Source organism: Pimephales promelas, chromosome 15 (genome assembly GCF_988280905.1).
Source record: "Pimephales promelas chromosome 15, fPimPro1.hap1.1, whole genome shotgun sequence".
NCBI lineage: Eukaryota > Metazoa > Chordata > Actinopteri > Cypriniformes > Leuciscidae > Pimephales > Pimephales promelas.
Genome location: NC_142783.1, coordinates 17,270,784 through 17,294,492, shown reverse-complemented (window position 1 = coordinate 17,294,492; position 23,709 = coordinate 17,270,784). Strand labels below are relative to the sequence as shown.

The 23,709-nt window shown below is 36.9% G+C and overlaps 1 protein-coding gene across 1 annotated transcript in view; it reads left to right on the top strand.

The window, feature by feature from the left end:
• The window catches only part of adck1 (aarF domain containing kinase 1), a 126,802-nt gene that overhangs the window by 87,322 nt on the left and 15,771 nt on the right, over window positions 1–23,709 (top strand). The window contains exons 8-9 of the mRNA XM_039671164.2: window positions 5,954–6,103; window positions 7,874–8,071. Of these exons, the coding sequence (XP_039527098.2) occupies window positions 5,954–6,103; window positions 7,874–8,071 (348 nt within the window). The remainder of the gene's footprint in view (window positions 1–5,953; window positions 6,104–7,873; window positions 8,072–23,709) is intronic.

The window sequence follows — 23,709 nt, the reverse complement described above, 5'->3', positions numbered from 1 at the left end:
GCTAGAAAATTACGTTTTATTATCTATTGAAATCCTATACTCTGTTTCTCCCGCTCACATGCACATGTGTGCATACATGCAGTACAGAGACACACTCAAACAGAAACGTGTTGTTAGTGCTATCAGTAAAATAGTTTTGGAGCTACAATACATTTATCACTTGCAATGTAATAATGGCTCAAAATTTTGTTTTGGAATTGGCAACGGAGGCATGGGATTAGATGCGTAAGAATTTAGTGTTTTAAGGACAAAAACCTGACAATTTTTTTGAAATTCATCATCTGAACAATATTGTGGGGTGTGGTAACCATATTCTAAGCAGAATAATTAGCCGTGTTTTCATTACCCTTCAAATTGCGGATATTGAAATTGTGAATTGAAAATTTGCCCAATGGAAACTCGTCAATTTCACCAAAACTCCCTCATATCGCAAAAAAGGTTTTATGGTCGCATGAGGTGGTTTTTCATCATCAATTATTCCTTATGATGTGTTTTTGTATATGTATAAGTTAGGGCTGGGTAATAAATATAGATTTCTCGATATTAATCGATTCTCATTTTTACAAACCGATATCGATTCTTAAATCTCAAGAATCGATTAGTCATCCTGTTTCGTTTGAATGAATGGATCATTGTATCGCGGCTGCGCGCATCCAAAAAATCACAATAATATTTGTCCTTTGTTACTATTGATATGAAACAAAGTCTCAATTTTCAAATTACGTCCATTTTCTTTAGAAATTCAAAAACATAAATAGAGTTTTGGCGCTGTGGCGTGAGATCGCTCTGGAGAAGCAGCAGCGCTGATCTCTCTTCCGGCTTAATAATACCAGTCACAGTGCCAAATAAACATGAATGAGCATCTGAAAGTGAGTTAAAGATAGAGTACAACTTATCCAAATCCGTATCATGTCACATTGATTCGCTCAAACTGCGTTTCAACCGTGGAAAGACGTCAGTTAAACAGCTTGTAATCAATGTCATGTATCGTCATATTTACCTCAGAAAACCCACATAAACTCGTTAGTCCACACTCGTTAGTGTTCTTCAATATTTAATGCATATTTGAATAAATCTGGCAAGTTTTTATGACAGCCACCATTTAAATGTTTATATTTCATATAATCTTCTTATTATAAAAATAAATAAAAGTGTAATTTAAGTCCCAGACAGCAAACTGACATTAAATCAACGTGGAAACGACGTCTCTCATGACTTTGAAACAACGTTGATTTTGCTCATCGAATTAACGTTGAACCAACGTCAGACGCGGTATTCTTCAAAGCTAAATGAAAATCGAAAATTGGTTTGCTTTCATAACGTTGAAACAACGCGTTGATTTCAAGTTGATTTTCCGTTAGTTTTGAAAGAATGACGCATCTGATGTTGGTTCAACGTTAATTGAATGAGCAAAACAATGTCAGATCAACGTTGTTTCGATGTCATGTTTCTACGTTGATTCAATGTCAGTTTGCTATCTGGGGTGTTTGTATAGCTATAAAACAGTTCATTATTACCTTCATATTAGGTTAATGAAGCCCAGTAGGCTACAACTAGACTATATATATAGACCATAGTTTACAGCATTTAAGAGATTTGATTCCCTTGAGAAAAATTACCATTTATTGTAACTGATATCCAAAATAATCGATATTGAATCGAATCGAATCGTAATCGAAATCGAATCGAATTGCAAGCTTGTGAATCGAAATCGAATCGAATTGTGAAATTTGTCTCAATACCCAGCCCTAGTATAAGTATAAGTATATGCAACGCATTCTCATCCTTTAACGTCATATAGAACGCTAGTGACAAAACGGCGCTATACTACGCACATGGCACCCGTTATCGTTAATATAACACGTGCTGTGAGGGCTAAGTTTAGGTGTGGGGTAGGGTGTACGTGTCATATTCACGCTAAAGGATTTATAACGTCTTGGGTTCGCGTGTTATATTAACGATAAAGGGAGCCATGTGCGTAGTATAGCGCCGTTTTTGCATATAGCGTTCTATATGACGTTAAAGGATGAGAACGGGCTGGTATATGTTTATGTCTGTATGCAGTATGTATTGAAACAACCTTAATGAGTAAGGGTAGGCAACACATCTCTTTTTTTGAAAACACATCTCTTTTTTGCACAGGTTTTTGCTCATTCTTTTGAGATCAGATTTTTTTTAAAAAAGAGTTTTTGCCTTTTTGATTGTTTAGCCTTTATCCAAGTTGCAGCAGTGTGAAATATTACATGTTTTTGATATTGCATGTATACAATCTGATAAGGGCACCAAGCAATGACCTATAAAAACTATTCACTTCACCTTTAAATAGCCTTACCCGCTTTCTCTTTCCCTGCATCAAGTTCACTTGCGTCCACACAACTCCTTTTAATCTGCCTTTTGCATACCCTTCACATGGTGCCCTGCCTGGGGATATTCGTCTGCATCTTCCCTCCAAGGGCACTGTTGATGAGCTTTTCATCCGCCGCATCCTAAAGTGTTTATTAGCATAATAAAACTCCTCTTGCTGTCTATGCATGCCCAATCAGGCCTTCAGGGATCCTCCGCCATCCCGGGACACATTGCTTTTAGTATAGTGATTATTATTGTTAGCTTTGGTTAACTTACGGATCTGACTGCATGACCTTTCTGCGAAGTTTGCACTCTTCAGTCGATATTTTACGGAGCCTCTTAGCCACAACTTCTGCTCACGTTTTTTGAAGGCTGCTATTGGTTCGAGGCTAAACATCATAATATGCAACTACGCATTACTTTATGGAGAGTTTACAACCTACTAGCTTTGGTTTACCTCACGAACAAATGGTGCAATGGAATAAAGTACAGAGTTATTACAAACTAGCTAGTAGTTACTAAGCTTCTAGTGTGGACTTTACGTTACAATTTAAGAAAGAACTTATGAATAGCTGGTGCAACCCTGCCCAGAAGGGCTTGATAAAAAGAAACTAACAGGTCTGTGAGAGACAGAATTCTTATTGGTTGGTAGGTGATCAAATACTTATGTCATGCAATGAAATGCAAATGAATTACTTAAAAATCATACAATGTTATTTTCTGGATTTTTGTTTTAGATTCCGTCTCTCACAGTTAAAGAGTATATATGATAAAAATGACAGACTTCTACATGCTTTGTAAATGGGAAAACCTGCAAAATTGGCAGTGTATCAAATACTTGTTTTCCCCCACTGCACGTGCTCGTTTATCTGGGCATGATCGTGCCATGGAATATAGACTCACCTAAAGGATTATTAGGAACACCATACTAATACTGTGTTTGACCCCCTTTCGCCTTCAGAACTGCCTTAATTCTATGTGGCATTGATTCAAGAAGGTGCTGAAAGCATCCTTTAGAAATGTTGGCCCATATTATTAGGATAGCATCTTGCAGTTGATGGAGATTTGTGGGATGCACATCCAGGGCACAAAACTCCCATTCCACCAAATCCCTTAGATACTTTATTATTTTATAATTTATATTTATTGGGTTGAGATCTGGTGACTGTGGGGGCCATTTTAGTACAGTGAACTCATTATCATGTTCAAGAAACCAATTTGAAATGATTCGAACTTTGTGACATGGTGCATTATTCTGCTGGAAGTAGCCATCAGAGGATGGGTACATGGTGGCCATAAAGGGATGAACATGGTCAGAAACAGTGCTCAGGTATGCCCAATTGGCACTAAGTGTGCCAAGAAATCATCCCCCACACCATTACACCACCACCAGCAGCCTGCACAGTGGTAATGAGGCATGATGGATCCATGTTTTCATTCTGTTTACAACAAATTCTGACTCTACCATCTGAATGTCTCAACAGAAATCGAGACTCATCAGACCAGGCAACATTTTTACAGTCTTCAACTGAACAATTTTGGTGAGCTCTTGCAAATTGCAGCCTCTTTTTCCTATTTGTAGTGGAGATGAGTGGTACCCGGTTGGGTCTTCTGCTGTTGTAGCCCATCTTCTTCAAGGTTGTGCGTGTTGTGGCTTCACAAATGCTTGTCTTCATACCTTGGTTGTACCTTGAGTGGTTATTTCAGTAAAAGTTGCTCTTCTATCAGCTTGAATCAGTCAGCCCATTCTCCTCTGACCTCTAGCATCACAACAAGGTATTTTCGCCAACAGGACTGCCACATACTGGATGTTTTTCCCTTTTCTCACCATTCTTTGTAAACCCTAGAAATGGTTGTGCGTGAAAATCCCAGTAACTGAGCAGATTGTGAAATACTCAGACCAGCTTGTCTGGCACCAACAACCATGCCACGCTCAAAATTACTTAAATCACCTTTCTTTCCCATTCTGACATTCAGTTTGGAGTTCAGGAGATTGTCTTGACAAGGACCACACCCCTAAATGCATTGAAACAACTGATGTGATTGGTTGATTAGATAATTGCATTCATGAGAAATTGAACAGGTGTTCCTAATAATCCTTTAGGTGAGTGTACATCAGCTTAAAACAACAGCCAAATGTCCTATGTGTCACAAAAGTTGCTAGATTTGCATTTCCAGCAGAAAACACCAGCGCTTCCAAGGCAACAAAAAAATGCTGTCATGTAAACAATGAAAATATAAATGAAAAATGAAACAATTAAGCTAAGCTATTCAAATTCATTTAAAGTATTGGGATAAAATGTATATGGACACCAGCCCGGGGAGTATAAATAAATGCTTGATTTATTCTCTGTGCTTCAGACTGACATTTCCTCAACCTACTTCACATTGGCTCTCTGCATTATAACATAGCTGAGGGGAGATGCTTATCACAACTTATCTTCAAAGAGCGAGAGTGGGTGGAATAATTGCATCGGGGGTTGTTTTATAATAAATACTTTCTCATCTGTTGGGGCCACAGCATCTTCGGGAAAACGTTTTACTTCATTTAAAATGGGCTCCTTATTTGTCTGCCCCCAGACCCCGAATAGCAATGGAAATATATCATGTTATGCTGATATTTCTGCATTTTTTTTTATATTGTTTGTCTTTTATGTTTGCCCCATGCTTCTATAGCAATTACATATATTCCACATTGTTTTGTTTTTTGTTGTTGTTGTTTTTTGATCTTTTTTCCGTTTTTTTTTTTTTTTTCGTCACACTAAAGCACAAAATTTTGGACCACATTGGCTAATTACAAGACCATGAGTCCAATTTGAAATACCTGTAGGTCTTTATTGTGCATGTTTGTTTATCTTATTTGTTGTTGTTTTTTAACCCTCTATTGCACTCATTATAAAAGCAATGTATGTACAAATTGAAATATCTGATTCAGATTTCTTAATTGGACCTCCATTAAATATTTTAAATTTCTTTTGAAAACTAATTTATATTAAAAAAATGCAGATATAATACTATGCACCAATTGAAAATAAATAATTTAAAAAATAATTTGTGCAATATTTGTGTTGGTCATAAGGACAGCATTTAGCCATGTTTGGTCGTTCATATGGTCATTCAAAATAAAATCTTATTTAAAATTAATTTAAATATTTAATTTGCCATTAACACTTTCATCTCATAGTCACTTTAGACATTCAACTAACTAAAAAGTAACTTCGCAATTTTTAACTACTAGTCATTAGAATATTAATAGACTGTCTGCTTAATATCTGCTAACACTTTAAATCCCCCCAACAGGAAATCTACTAACTATAAGTAACTTTGCAAGAACATGTCAGCTTATTCTACTAACATTCTATTAATTCTCGAGTTGATAAGTATTTGCAAATTAATGAGTTTCTTGACCTAGTTGCAAAGTTACAGTTAAGAATGTCTGAAGTGGACTGTCAAAATAAAGTGTAACCATCTTTGTTTTTGACTGTTTTTGAGTAGTTCTTACTACTATACAGTAATAGATCTCCAGTTAATGTGTATGTATTAACCTGTTTTTTGTCTCTCTCCCTCTCTCTTTCACGTTCCCCATCTTATTCCTTCCTTTTCTCAGATCTCCCAGAACCTGGGCAAGATATACAGTGAGATGATATTCGTCAACGGATTCGTGCACTGCGATCCTCACCCCGGCAACGTGCTGGTGCGAAAGTGTCCTGAAAGCAATAAGACGGAAATTGTGTTACTCGATCACGGTCTGTATCAGGTAAGACATCGGCCGAGGCCGCCACACACTCCACAGAGAAGCAAATTCATCACATATTACACCCCATTATTCACCCACTGGCTCCCAGGTCAGCTGCGCACTCAGGCCTGTATATGCTGCAGCAGACTAAAAGCATTTCATTTAAGTGGCCCTGAAGCTCCCGTGTGTTTTAGGAACTGCACATTTCCACCTCCCACTTATTACAAGCCGATGCAAACACACCAATACACACTCTCTTGCAGCTCAATGAACTTTTTTAAATCAATCTGTGAAGATAATACGATGATAAACATGAAAAAAAGGCGTTGTAGCAATGACTTTTGGTTGCTTTGTCCAAAACACATGTTAATTAATGTTAATTAATTGGAGTGGCAAAATGATCCAGTCCTAGTGGTATTCCAGTGTATTATGTTTGTCTGAGTGAGGGATGTGTTGGCCTTTAATTTAACCCAAAGCAGTTAATTAGGCCCACGAGATATCATGTTAGAAACTATAAAGTGATCTTTTTCTTTAATACAAACAACATAATGAGAAACAAGTTTCTATTTACTAAACTGTCTAAGACTCTTTAGATGGATTAGTTAACTCTTTCCCTGCCATTGATGGAATTTTCCTTCTTTCCGTGTTTTTATATGTTAACATATGTTAGGGGGCACTATTACACTTGATAGAGTACTGAATATCCTGATTAGAACACATGTGAAGAAGAAGCAGAAACAAGCGATAGCATATGTAATCATATGCTTATTTAAAATAATGTGATCATCAACATTCAACTGCATATAAATCAAAACTGCCTAAAGTTACTGAATGAAATGTCAACCTAGGACTATAGAACTATGAAGGAATTGGGGTGTTGATTTGTGATTGATAAAAAAGAAATGCATGAAGCTAGATTAATTATTTATTTATTTGTTTATTTATTTATTAAGCAGAGGGTCTGTTCTTTCTTTTGATATAATGCATGTTCATATAATCATAAAATATATGATATATGAAATATATGGGGCCCATGACAATCTTGTGAAATGATCAAACACGCTGGCGGGGAAAGAGTTAATTGGTGTTTGTGATTTTTATTAATTATTTTTTTTGCGTTTTTACATTTTAAGCGTACACTACCATTCAGAAATTCCAGGTCCGAAATAAATAATAGAAAGATATACTTTTATTCAGAAAGATTCATTAGATTACAAAATGTTACAAAAGGTTTGTATTGTACTGTAAATAAATGTTGTTCTTTTGATCTTTCTATAATCATAAAATCCTTGACAAATGTATCACATTTTCACAAATACATTAGGCAGCACAACTGTTTACAATAGCATTAGTAAATAATAGTAAATCAGCATATTAGAAGTAATACTGATGTGGAAAAAGCAGCTTTGAATATATAACATTTGAAAATATATTTCAATAGAAAACCTTTTAGTGGTAATACAATTTCACAATATTACTGTTTTACTGTATTTTTGACCAAATAAATCCAGCCTTGGAGAGCAAGAGAGACTTCTTTAACAGTGTAAACATGACTCAGTTGCTCTGTTTGTTTGAACATCTTAACAGCCTGATTTTGAAACAATTTTAGCCCAACCAATACAGGGAAATCTTTTTGGTTTAAAGAAACCAGTTTGAAAACATTAGTTAAATTTTATGATTCCATTTGGTGGGTCTAGTAGTATAGGAATTACACACTTTTACTTTTAAGCTTCTATTGTGTATGTTTAAAAAACCCAAGCACTAACAGAACACGTTGTGTGTCTGTCCAAGGTGCTGAACCAGGACTTCAGGCTGGACTACTGCAGGCTGTGGCAGAGTCTGATAAAGGGAGACTTGAAAGGCATAGAGCGTTACAGTAAGCGTCTGGGCACAGGGGATCTCTACCCTCTGTTCGCTTGTGTCCTCACTGCCCGCTCATGGACATCAGTTAATGCTGGCATCAGCCAGACGCCTGTCACTCAATCTGAGGTAATAATCTCTAAGCATTACTGATAACTTTTATTTTGCATAACACAAGGGGGTTTCGATCAAAGTTTGGACACACCTACTCATCCTTTATTGATACTATACTATTTTACACATTTTTCCAAAGTTGTATTGTTTTTCAAAATTTTAACTTCAAAGTTTTGCTGTGGGGCTTTTTTTTAACTTGCTAGTCACTGTTTGTCCTTCTATCCCATCCAGTTCATCCATGCATACAGTGTAAGTGGCAGTCTACCATTGTTTCCTTAAAGAGCTATTTCTACCCGATTTAACCCATAAGAATAGTTCTTTTTGGCATACAATTATGTATTTACATTGGTAAATGGTAAATGGACTGCATTTATACAGCGCTTTCACAGACCCAATGGCCACCAAAGTGCTTTACATTCACCTATTCACTCACTCATTCATACACCGACGGCAGTGTCACCATCCAGCCCGTCGGAAGCAGCTGGGGTTAGGTGTCTTGCTCATGGACACCTCGACACTTGGTCAGGTGGACCCGGGGATTGAAACAACCGGTTTGTAAACAACCTACATGAACCACTTGGTTTTTTTTTTTACACTTTAAAACCAGTTCATTTACAAAGATGTTAGCATTTTTTCAGTGATCCATTTATATGAAGGCATACTTGACTTATTTGCATACAAAACAAATTTGAAGCAGTTCAGCATAATCGTTTAAACTTCATATGTTTTTTAAGATAACGAGGGACATAGATGCAGCGTCTAAACTTTTTACTGGTAGTGTATTTTTGTTTTTATTCTTTTTTTCAGGGACAAATGCAAACAGTTGCTACATTTGCTTAATGTGGTGGTATGTTTGCAATAATCAGGGAGAAATAACCTCTCCCTCTGCAGCCGATAAAAAAAAATAAAATAAAAAATGACATGGTTGTGAATGACAGTTGTAAAGTTGTTAGTGACCACAATAACACCTGCTGACCACATTAAAGAACGATGCTCACCTGTCCGCTCATCAAAACTGAATAACTAGCTGTCCATGTGGCTTGCTGTTGGGTTAGTGTTGCCGGGGTAGAGGGTTTCTGAAAGCCAGGCCTGGCCGGAGTTGGCCTCTGTAGGGGACGTTTGGCCATCTGGAGGGTGTCAGGGACATTTATTTATACTTTCGTTACATAACCTTTTACAGGACTTAAAAGAGTTTGGGCTGTACACACATTAAAACAGAGCATCCAATTTTGTTGTCAGTCTTCACTAACACTATTTGTTACTAGGTTCCTAAAGAATTAAAGTTATGTTATTATTACGGGCCTAATATTTAAAGGTGCAGTGTGATTTTTTATTATTATTATTTTTTTTTTTTAACGACATCTAGCGGTTCGGTTGCGAGTTGCACTTAGCGCTTAGCCCACTGCTCACCCCTCCCTTTCAAAGAAATTATGGTGGCTAAAATGGGCTAAATACAGCAAGGGAGGAGACAGCCACATACATGTCACTACTCACGGTGTCTATGGCTTCCTGCTTTCTGCGGCTTCTCTTTCAAGGTAGTGACGAAACGCGCTCTGTAGTGCTGTTTGTTCGCTGTCAGCTACGGTAGAATCGTGACGTCACAATATGTCGACCTTCATAGAAGGGGGTGCCCACGGTTTTGTAGATATAAATGTCTCATTCTAAGGTAATAAAAACATTATGGTTTATTAAACAAGTTTTTTATACAACACTGAGCACAGTTGTGGAGGTCATATTGCATTTCTATTAATAGATATTCCAAATTTGTACACATTGCAGCTTTAAAGAATAATATTAACAACTTACATTAACAACTATCACATTTATAAAATGTTAAGCATTATATAACACTTTCTTATTAAAAATAAAAATAAAAAAGTTATTTTAATATATTTAATAGTTTGTTTTGTTTACACTAATACTTATAATACATACTTGTTTCTATATAACTGTATATATTCGTTACTTTAACAAGCTCATTGTTTTCTGCCTTAAATTAATACATTGTTTAAATTAATACATTTTTATCTAACTGTTATTTGTACATAACTTAGACACAGTCTCCTCTGATAACAGACTCTAAATTGTGTATTGTGAAAAGCGCTACATATACATAAGCGCTATATATATATATATATATATATATATATATATATATATATATATATAAACATTTCTTTTTTATAGTGCTACATATTATATGTATGTACATACATTATATGTATGTACATTTTAAATCATTATATATGAAAAAAAATTATATATAGCTTAAAAGTAACACTTTGCATTGAGGTTTCATTTATTTACATTAGTTAACGTGTTAACTAACATGAACTAACTATGTTGCTATAACTGTAACTATAACTTTTGTTACTGTATTTATTTATCTTTGTTAATGTTAGTTAAAAAAATCCAGCTGTTCATTGTTTGTTCATGATAGTTCAACTAATGTTAACAAATGTAACATTTGATTTTAATAATGTATTAATAAATGTTGAAGTTAACATTAACAAAGATTAATAAATGCTGAAGAAGTGCAGTTCATAATTAGTTGATATTAACTAATGTAGTTAACTAATGAAACTTTATTGTAAAGTGTTACCAGCATAAATTGTGTATTATTATACAAATACTGAATACTTTCTCCTGTTCTGAAGTAATATGCGGAGTCAACTTTAAGCAATTGAAATGAATTTATATATGAATATTTCTCAAACAGGATGTGATAACAGCGTTTGACACCGTCAGATATACTTGACAATTAGCTGATTTGCTGCTTGCTTGTTTTCTGATCCACATCATTTTCAGGAGCGTCCCACTTAGTCATGCCAGCATGTGGCATTTGAGTGCCCTTTCCTGCAGGTGGCTTTTCTTTGTGGATTAATTACCCCCAAGCCTTTGTGAGGATAATTATGGCCTGGTCCATGGCCACTCATGATGGGTATGTTTTTTTTTTTTTTGGGCGGGGTGTACCTCTTCCATTCTCTCTTCCCCTCTGAACGTGTCTGATTCTCCAAGCCGTCTCAGCAGCCATTCCTCCCAGCAGCATCATCAAATTTCCAGAATGTTTTGAAGCAGTCTGGTCTGCCATAATTACAAGCAGTTATAAAGGCGGATTCCACATGTACAGCTGTGGCATTTGCAGAAAGGGAGGCTGTCTCATCTGCATAAGAAAGGAGAGATAAGAACATATTGTATTGCCAGTACAGAATAATGGGCATTAAAAACTACAACAACAGAGCTTCATGCTTTATGGTCCAGAAGAGAAGATAAAGAATTGTTGAGTTTATATATATAAAGAATACTTTATGCAAGGGTTTTGTTGAGGATTCAGTTAGTGAAATCACTTCAGCACAACCACAACCATTTGTCAAGTACACATTACTGATTATGCCTCGTCAAATTAACATAACTACATTTACGGTACCATTCAGAAGTTTGGGGTCAGCACAATTTTAGAATTTTCACAAATTAATACGGTAACACTTTACAATAAGGTTCGTTAGTTAACATTTGTTAACTACATTAGTTCATATGAACTAATAATGAATTGCACATATACAGCATTTGTCAACACATGTTATTTTCAACATTTACTAATACTTGATTAAAATCTTGTTAACATAATGCACCGTGAACTAACATGAACAAACAATGAACAGCTGTATTTCCATGAACTAACATTAACAAAGATGAACAAATGCAGTAACAAATGTATTGCTCCTGGTTAGTGCATGTTAGTAAATACATTAACCAATGTTAACTAATGAACCTTATTGTAAAGTGTATTAATACTTGTATTCAGCAAGGATGCATTCAATTTAACTAAAGTGACAGATTATTATTATTTTTTTTTGTCATGATGCCAAAGCCTTTCCGATTTCAGTAACACTTTAAAATAAGATGTTTATTTGATGTGTATTAATGACCTAACGTGAACTAACAATGAGCAATATTTTTTTACTGCATTTATTAACCTTTGTTAATGTTACTGAATACAAATGTTTATTAGTTCAGGCAATTTTTTAAGCATGTATGGGTTAGAAAAAAACGGGTATTTTTATCATGAAATGTTGCGCAATGCACCTTTAAGGATTTGCAACCTTTTGATATGAAGTGCTATTTTTCCTATTCCTTTTTAACTCCCCTTTTTAATTGTTAATTAATCCTGCAGTGCTAACGGCTGGACTCTTTTTCCCAGCATGCACCACGGCATGAATAAATCATGCAAATTACTCCATCATGGTTATCATGGTTGAGTGTTTTTTTGCTCTGTTGTTATTCCATTTGAATTACGTGTCATGTGGTGACAACTTAGCATAACCTTCTTCCCTTGACTATATGTTTTGGAGTATTACCATTGTTGTTTTGTGTGTGGAAGGTTAGGGATTGTAACAGGCCTAAAGACATCCTCAAGAAAATATTTGCTGTCGTGGTTTATTGAATCTTGGATAGCGGTCCGCATGGCTCATCTCACAGGTCAGAGTGAGCAGATGCAAACACACACCTCACAGCTGCCTCATCTAACCCTGCACTCCGTTACCATCCACTGACTGCATCTTGACTGCTTCCACACGGTTATTTACAAATCTATTAGTTACTCTATTAGTTACATGTATTTTTTTTAAATTGCGCACTTTCTTAAAAACAATGTTAACACTTCACAATATGGTTCCATTAGTTAACATTTGTATAATACATAAACTGCTGTAAAATTAAAGGGTTAATTCACCCAAAAATTAAAATTCGGTCATTAATTACTCACCCCTGTGTCGTTCCAAACCCGTGAGACCATTCATCTTCAGAACATGATGATATTTTTAAGGAATCTGAGAGCTTTCTGTCCCTCCATTGACAGTCTACACAGCTACCACTTTCAAGCTACAGAAAGTTATTTAAGAGTGACATGAGTGCTTTGTTTGCACAATTTATATGCATATATACACACACACATATATATATATATATATATATATATATATATATGAAGAGTTCAGATGCAAAAGCCTCTAAATGCCATTTGAAATTTTCTTCTTTAATGATGATTTTTGTCAAACTTGTATATTTAAGTTCAGTAATTTCACTTAAATAACAATTAATAGGTAATCTTCATTGCCATTTAAGTGAAATCACTGAACTTAAATATACAAGCTTGATAAAAATGATCATTCTAGAAGAAAATTTCAAATGGCACTTAGAGGCTTTTGCATCTGAACTCTTCATATATAATCTCCAATGCACGTTCACACAATGTCTGTCCTCTCGTCAACACAGCAACACCAATTCGTTGTGACGCTCTTAGTTGAATGAAGACTAATTTATTTTTGTTAGAAGACTTACAAGTCAACTCTAATAGAACTGAATGACTTTACATGTTAGCATAGAATTTAGCATAGAAAAGAATATTTGTTGTGAGTGCTTGCACAGATTTTCTTGACAAGAAGGTGACGGGCTATATTTTTTGGCTTTGAATGTCTAGAGAGGCCGAGCATGCAAGATGCAAAAATAAATGTTTTGTAATATTAGACTCAAGTGTTTTGCACATTGAACCCATTTAATTTCTTGCTCTGCATATGTGCATGGCCACCGTTGTCAATTTTCTCAAGAGGCTAGATGTCAGTGTTTTCAGAAGTTTCATTTGGTATTTGTTGTTTTGACAACATGAGTAGAACAGAACATTTTATATTCTTCTATAAGGATAATTTATGGTTGTGTGAGTGTGTGCAGTTATTTTGATGAATAAAAAAAAAATAGAACACATAGGTAAACATTTCAAGGTGTGTTCACACTGCCAGTGATTTTCAGCAACCAGAAGTTATTTTAAAGGGGTCATTTTTAAAAAAATTTAAAGGGCTTTTTTAAATTTTATTATGATGTTGTCTGAGATCAACTTATGACGTTTGCTTGTTTTTTGCATTCAAAAACATCAAAATGAATAAGTAATTTCTGCCCTAGTTTTGAGCCTAGTTGAAAAATGCTCGGTTTTTATGGGCGTCTCGCACTGAAGACTTGGAAGTAAATGCCCACTGCTTTGAGTGGATAACAGTTTTGCATATTATAATGAGTTTCAACTCACTCTTCGGAGCACGTGGGGAAATTGTTTTGAAAACTTCCAATGTTGTAAAATGGCAACCGGAATGATTCGCCCATACATGTTCGAGCCAGAGTCCGTGTGTTACACCATTCCTGTCGGATCTAACATAGACGGTACAGCACCGTTCTTTACTCTTAATCGGTCTGCAAATCCAATCTTGTTTACAAAACAGTCCTCAGTGAAATGAAGCGAACAGACGGACAATGTTTTACCTCGTCAGCTTGGAACGTCATTAAAAATAAAGTTTATCCATGCAGTCCTATTGGAATCCAGAGGAAGCTTATGCAGCCACTGTCTTCTTCCACAAACAGGCATTTCACAATATTTTGTATTGCTCGGTAGCTCGATCGGGTTTGTCATCACGAGGTAGGCCTATGTTATTTAGCTATGCGTGTAATGCACGAATCGGTGGGCGGGGCTAAACCGGCTGTGTTGAAGTAGGTCTTGATATTCTTCTGCAGGGGTGGTGTTTTATCCTCTTTGACGTCATAGTTCCCCACTTTGAAAAACGAGTCGTTTGCTGAGGCTGGTGTCAATAAAAGCTATTATTGGACTAGCAACGACATTTTCAGTTCTGAAACTTACAGGATATTCTTATAATATGATGACCTCTTAGAAGTCAAAAGCTCAAGGAAAATTTGATTTCTCAGTTCATCACCCCTTTAAAAATGATTTGCCGAATGAATGCAGCTGATAGGAACCACTTCTATAAAACTTTTATGTTGCTTTTTCATCTTTATTGAAGTTTGAAAGCTGTAGTTAGGAATTAATTGACAGATCTTTCATTTTTGGTCACTTATTCCATTTGTAGCAGTAGAGGTGTTGAGTTAACTTAATTATCATTGGAAGTCACTGAGAGATGCTCACTGGTATATGTTTGTGTGAGCTGGTGTTTAGGTAACAGTTCTTTGTGGTCTTTCGTTGTGTGATTGAGATCACAGGTGCCCTGCTGACTGTCTGAAGGAGTCTCTGTATCTAATAAACACTCTGTGTCCAGTGTGTTTCCTATTCACAGCCAGCTGGCTTTGTACCGGGCTATCAATATTAATGCAGTCGTCTCTACAGAAACCAGCGGAAGCATCAGAGAAGCGCTCCTCTCTGGCAATCTAACACTGAATAGAGATGCACTCGCATTAAATCAGTAAACTGAATAATATGAATGCACTATGAATTTTGTTTTCTATGAATCCAGCTTGTTGTTGATCAGTTAATTAAATTAATTGCTTTGATATTTCAAATCAGCATATTAGAATGATTTCTGAAGGTTCATGTGAAGACTGGAGTGATAGTTGATGGAAATTCAGCTTTGCATCAGGAATACATTATATTTTAAACTATATTAAAATAGAAAACCATTATTTTCCATTGTAATAATATTTAAAAAAATTTCATATTTTTAATATTTCAAAGTTTTTTTCTGTATTTTTGGTCAAATAAATGTAGACCAAAATGTAGTCTTTTTTTTTTTTTATTACAGTTCTTTTTCGATCCTAGTTCATTATAACTAGGATTATTTTATTATAACTATATAATTATTATATTATAACTATATCTTATTTATATAAATAGTAAAAATAAGTATAAAATAACCAAAAATACAGTGTAGTTTAAAAGTTTTAGATCAGTACGATATTTTTTTATGTTTTTGACTGATTTATTTGAGCAATAATACAGCAAAAAACAGTAATATAATGACATATTTTTACAGCCCATTCTCACTCCCAAGGCGTCACCTAACTGACGCCTTGGGAAGCATTTGGACATGCTTCAATATCTGACGCTTTAGGCGCCCTTTAGCGTCAGTTAGATGACGCCCTAGGATCGCGTGTACCCTACCCCCACCCCACATCTAAACCTAACCGCGTCCTCTAACTGACGCTTTCCTTTAGCGTCAGTTAGATGACGCCGTAGGATCGCGTCATGTAAGTGACGCTAAAGGGCGCCTAAAACGTCAAATATTGAAGCATGGTCAAAGGTGACGCCTTGGGGTGAGAATGCGTTGATTTTTACTATAATACATAATAAATAATGCTTTTTTTTCCTGTTTTGACAGAGCTGAATTTTCATCATTATTTCTCACATGATCCTGATAAAATATATTAAAACAAACTGAAATTAATTTATATTTCAGAAAATAACTTTTTGTCTGCTTTTCATTGTTAAGAACAGCTCATCCATTAAAAAAATGACGACTTAGTTTTGTAAATAAATTCATATGTACACACAATTTCTATTTATCTACACTAATTTTAAGCATTTAAGCATTAATTTTAAGATGGAAAGGTTTTTAAGATCATGACAAACCTAAATTTAGTCAAGTGTGTACAGACTGTTGTCTATGTAACCAACAAAATTAGATCAATACCAAAAAACACCACTTCTTTTTTTCAGCTCTGTTGTTTCCCTCTTGAAAGCAACATTCATTCCGACAGTCCACATGAAAAGAAAATCCACACACACGCAAACAGAGAGAGAGACAGACAAAACTCAACCAGAGCTACAGGTTTCTGTATTTGAAGTGCAGTAAAGGCAAAAACACTCAAACATTTTGATAAACACACACCATTAGTGTTGCAAGTGAAGTGGAGTGCTGGTCAATATGGGCCTGCCCCCTCATTAGAGAGCACGCGCTCCTCATCTGCCAGAACTCCACAGATAAAAGCCTTCTCTCTCTCTTTCTCTCCATCAGCTTCTCATAGGTCTGCCTCGGCAATTACCTGCTACCCAGCATCACCACAGCCCTATTAGCCCTCTGTACAACTAGAGGCGTGTTCTATTCCAACATGTTGCACAGTATGCTGTTATCCAGTCACTGTCGTTATTTATTTTTCTTTTTTTAAAGAAGTATCTTATGCTGACCAAGGCTGCATTTAGTTGATCAAAAATACAGTAAAATGTATGATTACAAATTAAAATAAGAGGTTTTTTTTAATATATTAAAAACAAATTAAAAGATTTTGAAGCAGAATTTTCAGCATCATTACTCCAGTCTTCACAGTGTCACATGATCCTTCAGAAATCATTCAAAAATTAGTTGGTGCTCAAGAAACTTTTGTTATTATTGTACAACTGTTTTGCTGCTTAATATAAATCAATCAATAAATAAATATATATATATATATTTTTTTAGTAGCCTTTGATAAATAAAAAGTTGGTGGACATATTTTAAGGTTTTTTTTTCCTTCAAAAAATGTCTTCATGACTAAAAATACTTACAAATTTTCCTCATTTAGCAAATTAGCCCCGCCTTCACTCACTCAAACCAGCTCAGAGATCATATTGTACTTTTTAGTCCTCTACATTTCATAAAAAAAACATCACTGATCTCTCTCTTCTGCACGCTATTAAAACAATATTAACAGCTACTAAAATGTAAACTGACATATGAAACATTTTACAGGTGTATTTGTATTTGGTGTATTAAATATTTTTTTTTTATAAAATGGTTATATAATAATTGCAATTATTATATCTAATGACAATACTTTAATTTCAAAACATCCAGATTGGAATTCATTTAGCTAGACTGTGTTTTTGACATCGTGTGTTAGAAGAACTATTCATAGATTTACCTAAAAATACTGGGATAAGGGTTATATATGACACCAACGTGCATTTTTAAAATCATACTTTTTTTTTTTTACTTGTTGCAGTCTAATTACATGCCTGATTAGACGGAGCATAATCATCTTCGGGGCCGCAGCCAAATGAACTGGAGTTTCTCTCAGGGATGTAGGCTACAAAATATGCTCTAAATCCTAATCTTGCAATCCACTGAACGGAACTGTATTCCATTTTGTTTGTTTTGCCGTGAAACAGGAACAAACATAAAGAACATTAGTGCCAAAATTGAAATGAATGCAATTTACATTCATTGTGCTGGAGAAATGCTCGCTTTGTGGATAAATTGAGAGCTGCAATCACTGCTGGAGAAAGACCACGACAAGGAAGGAGAGGGAGGAGGAGGAGGGTTAAAAGAAAGAGAAAGTAGAGATATGGAGAACATGCAAGCTAGAGACACAAAAGTGCCAAATAACAACATCAAGGAAGAGTGACAGCTCAGAAAAAACTCCAAGGAGTTAAGGAGTTAAAGGGTTAGTTCAACCAAAAATAAAAATTCTGCTATTAATTTCTCACTCTCATGTTGTTCAAAACCCGTAATTCATCGTCAGAACACAAATTAAGACATTTTGTAGATGAACTGTGAGAGGTTTCTGAACCAACCATATTTGCAGCAACATCATTGCAACTTTCAAGGCCCTTTTTACAGAAAGGTTTTGTGATAGGTGAAGCATTTGTCTGTATGAAAAACATGAAGTTTATCGCATGAATGCAGTCGGATGGTTTTACCTGGTAAGGTGAAACAAAGAAAATCTTTATTGAGCTGATCTCCTCCGGCAGATGCATGAGTCCTTCTCTGCAAACACTTCTGTCTCCAGAGGTTTCAGTCAAAGATTTTTTGTTTTCTTGTTAGCTTTTGGTCTGTTATCTGAAATTGGGTTTATGCTAAACTGGAAAAGTAACTACTGAGCTTTGAACCAAAGAATGCTAAGTGAAAACAAAGACCCAGAGGGCATCTAGGGCAGTGAATTAGAGTGCACTGTATCAGTCTAATGGTAGTTATTGTTATTACAAATTTTGATTTTTAAATGCTTTTTTTTAAATTATGATGGTTACCATCATTAGTATTTTTATTATTATTATTAAATAATTATATATATTTTTTAATATTTAAGAAAGGAATTGAATTATATATATTACTTTTTTAGCCATTTTGCAGAATGAGGGATGAGTTTTGCGTGATGAAATGTGTCTTACAAATACAGCCAGACCGATATATCGGTAGACCGATATTATCGGCCGAAATTAGGCATTTTCCAAACTATCGGTATCGGCAGTTATAATGGCCGATAAATGAATATTTCGAAAATAAAATAAAAACGGACGAAACACGCTTGAACCATGTCATGAGTGTTGGAGTTGTATAGTTTGTCCACCAGAGGGCACTCTACACCGTTCCTGTTGGCAACACTCGTTGAGTTGGTCACGATACATACATTGCTTGAAGAACATCCCCATCAGTTCTCTTAACTCAAATAAGCATGACAAAAAATTAATAAATAAATAAAATATCGGCCGATATATCGGAATATCAGATTTTAAAACCCAAAAATATTTGTATCGGTATCGGTCTTCAAAATCCTTTAGCGGTCGGTTGGTTATGATTAATTCATTAATTAAATGTTGTTGTTTTTTTATTTTATTTTTTTATTGTTACCAAAGTGGGTGGGTGGGTGGATGGATGGATGGATGGATGGATGGATAAAAATAAAATATACTACATTTTAGTTGTATGTGTATGTACTAAATGGCTCTGCCTTATTGTATAGAATTTAATGTATTTTTATTTAACTGTCTTTCTCTTTTTTAAATTGGTACTCGGTTAAACTCCCATTGGCAAGAGCATCCCCTTATTACCCCCTGCTAAATCTGCTCAGTTAGCGTAGAGCCCTGAAAGCCCTATATGTGAATAATGAATTGGGAGGCAGGAAGAATATCCTCCCTCCTGTGTAATTGCTTTTGTGTTTGTCCCAGGGGAAAGCTTTTTTTGGGCTGTTCATAGCGCTGTCGTCGCTGATCAGCCCTATGTCTCATAATGTCTGCCCCGGAGCTGCATATAGTAGGGGGAGAGACTGTTCGGCCTATTTGCCATACAAACCGCTAGCATGTCCACCCCCCCTGTGGTCAGCTGTTTTTCCCTGTCCATCAGAAAAGATATAGTATGTAAACAGCAGGGTCAGTTTTGAAAGTCTGTATCCCAACATAGTTTCACCTAACCGGCCATAAGAGCTTTGTGATGGGCACACACTCAGCTAAAAGAAATAACTTTTGCTGTCCTCTGAGTGTCCTCTTTTTTTTTGGCGACAGCTGTGAAAAGTTTGGTTATCCTAATGTGCCTTACTATCAGAGCTCTAAATAGTTCTCCCTCCAGTGAGCTTGTTAAACAGTTAAATCAATTCTGATGTGTAAAGAATTGAATAGCTACTGTCCTAGCCTCCTATCATGCACACAGTCCCATAAATCTCGACTTCTAGTAACACAGCTGACATTATTAACAACCGCAGCTCTCGTTAACATGCATTTAAAGCACCGCACTTAAGTACTTTCTCAGTGGATGAGTGAGTAAAGACTTGACATTTTGACTCCCTTTACAGTAGATAGAGTTTCTCTTTGCATCTGCAGTCGGGTAGTCACGGTAAAATCAAATCATAACCTAGTCATTTTTCGTAGTACTTTTCTTAGTATCAACGCTTGAAAGGTTTCAGGTGTATTGTCTTATTGTGGAACCAATTCACTCCAAATTAGAGTACTTACTGTACACCTCTTCAAACTTTGTTTGGGTTCACTGAGCAGCTGAAATAGATCAGGTAATCTAGATCAGGTAAGCTTTACCCGCTTTGATTTTAACATGTCATACCAACCTGGAAGCAAGAATTGCAAAGTGGATGATCTCTCTCGTCTTCATCATGCTTCAACCGAAGATTCGCTACCAGAACCTATTCTTCCTCCAGTCATGATAATCAGCCCCATCATCTGGGACATCGATGAACAGATTTCCCAGGAGAAGCTTCGTCATCCCGCTCTGCCGGGAGGTCCAGAGGGGCGCATCTTCATACCTCTCCGTCTTCGTGCCGTACTCATACCGCTCCGGGCTCTGGACATCTAACATCTAGGTAGCAGGCGTTCCCTCTCGCTCCTCAGTAATTGGTATTGGAGGCAGCAGAGGCCCTCTTCAATCATGTGTTTCGAAACTTCGGCATCCCTGATGACATAGTGCCGGACAGAGGTCCACAGTTCATTTCAAGGGTTTGGCAAGCCTTCTTCAGACTCCTTGGGGTTACGGTCAGCTTATCTTCTGGATACCATCCGCAGACAAACGTTCAGACTGAGCGGAAGATCCAGGAGATCGGAGAACATCTCAGGACCTATTGCCACCTGTACCAGGATGGCTAGAGCCGGTTCCTTCCCTGGGCGGAGTACGCCCAGAATTCCCTTCGGCAATCCACCACTGGGCTCACCCCCTTTCAGTGTGTCCTGGGTTATTAACTTTCACTCTTCCCTTGGTCAGGTGAGCCTTTTAAGGTTCCAGCAGTCGATTACTTGTTCCATTAGTACGAGAGGGTATGGGACTTGGCTCACATGCTTCTCCAGCAGGCAGTGTGCAGGCACAAGGATGAAGCGGATTGTCGTCGTGTTGAACCTTAGCAGGACCATCCAGGACAAAAGGTGTGGCTTTCGACTAGGGACATCCGCCTCCGCCTGCCCTGCCGTAAGCTGAGTCCTCGATACATCAGTCCTTTCAACGTGCAGAGGCAGCTGAACGAAGTCACCTACAGGCTTGACCTTCCTCCACAATACAGAATTTCACCATCTTTCCATGCATCACTGTTGAAGTCCTTCATTGAACTTGTCACTTCTCCCACAGAAACAGTCCCAGAGGACGTACCTTCTCCTCCGGCTCCAGTCGAGCAAGAGCCCATCTACCGAGTCCACACCATCATGGACTCACTGCGAGGAGTTCCTCGGCTGGAATATCTGGTTGACTGGGAGGATTATGGTCCACAGGAAATGGTCGTGGGTTGCTCGCAAAGATATCCTGGATCCAGATCTCTTCCCTCATTTTCACGTCGACCATCCTGATCACCCCGCTCCCAGGGGTCGTGGTGGACCCCGTTGCCGTCTTCTTCCCTCGTCTCAGGCGTTGAGAGCCACCTCGGAGGAGGGGGGTACTGTCAGGATTCCATCAGCTTCACTCACTCTTCTCACTTGTTCACAGTCCCCTGAGTTTTAATCACCATCACCTGCACCTCATCAGTTCACCTCCCTATATATTCAACTCCTCTTCACACACTCAATAACATTTCTCAATCAACACTATTTCACTTACCACCTGTCTGACTCCTTTTCCATCTGTGACTCCCACCCAGCTATGTAACAATGAAGAATGAAATGAAAACCCAGCTTTGCATCACAGGAATAATTTATATTTTAAAGAAGACTATATTAAAACAATTTTAAATTGTAATACTATTTCACAATATTACAGTTGTTTTGTACATTTGATTATAGCATACAATACTTCTTTCAAAAACATAAACAATAGTAATGTTTCCAAACTTTTGACTGGTACTTTATTCAGATCAGAAGGTTGTTTCCCCAACGGACCTCTGCTCGCATGATCAGATTGACCCATTTCCTCAATGCCTTGATACAGAAAGCTGCAGAGCTGAGAGCACTAAGCGGTTAATCCTTTTATGTAGTGATTTTGACTCCTCACGGGGATGAAATGGAATGTGTATTTGAGGCGCTTGTGAATATGCAGAAGGACTGTCGCATTGTTATTTTAGCGTCCTCTTCCTTATTTCCTCCTTGGGCAAGCTTAGAATTTTTCTTCATTAAGTATTCGACTGAGGAACGGACTCAATCTACGTGCTCCTGCATGCTGACTGATTTGATGGGTAGTGACTCCATTGGCCAGTTAGTTATGTGCAGTCCTAGGCCGTCTCTGGCTGCTCACCACGATCCCCAGAGGGAGGGCCGCTAGGACATGACCATATTCTCAACCTCTGCTGTTCTGACCAGGCAGTGATAGAGAGAACCATGGATAATCAGGACTGTCTCTGTCTCCAGCTGTCTGAGTCTGGTAGCATGACACAGTCAGTCTGTCTCTGATTTTGTCCAAATCACGTCAACACAGGGCGATTGACCCTTTTTATACAGTGCGCCACATCCACCCAAGAATCATCAGGGGACAATGGCGCATGAACGGAGCAGCGGGGTGACTTACCTCATGATTACCCCTCATCTTTAAAGTGGAGAGATGCCTTGTAGTTGAACTTTGATGTACAGACTAACTTTAAAAGCACGAGGTGAAAGCAGAGAGACGGGGCCCTGCTGCTAAAAGCAGAATGAATCATCAGGCACGTAAAAAAAAATAACATATAACGGAGAATGATAATGCGCTACATGACACCGTTACTCTTCAAGTATATTAAACTAATAAAGTCACCGCGGATTTTAGAAACTTCTGTCCAATCAAATGCTCTCTAGAATCTACAGCGTCCTACTCCCCATGCTATAAATACCACTGGCCAAAGCGACTGTTGACACGTCACGGAGTAATATTGGCTGGAGACGTGTGTCCGGTTGCTTAAATGCTCAAGTTTTATTCCATTTTCCAACTGTACGTTGGTTAAGAGTGAAATGGGTAGAATTTATACACAGCTCTACTAATGAATCCAACGTGCCATCAGTAGATTCCATGGTGCTGTTATTATGTATTTCAGTCTGTGAGGTAAACTACGCTATTATCTATTTGAAAAGGGGGAGGAGCCATTCAATATGTCCCACCTTAGCTTGCTGTTTCAGTGGAAATTAAGTCTGCGCATCATAGAAACCTGCGCGTTGTGGCCTTTAACTTCTTGTTTATTGAAGTGTTATTTATTGAAGTGTTGTACAAAATCAATATCACATTTACGCTTGTGCTATTCGGGACAAA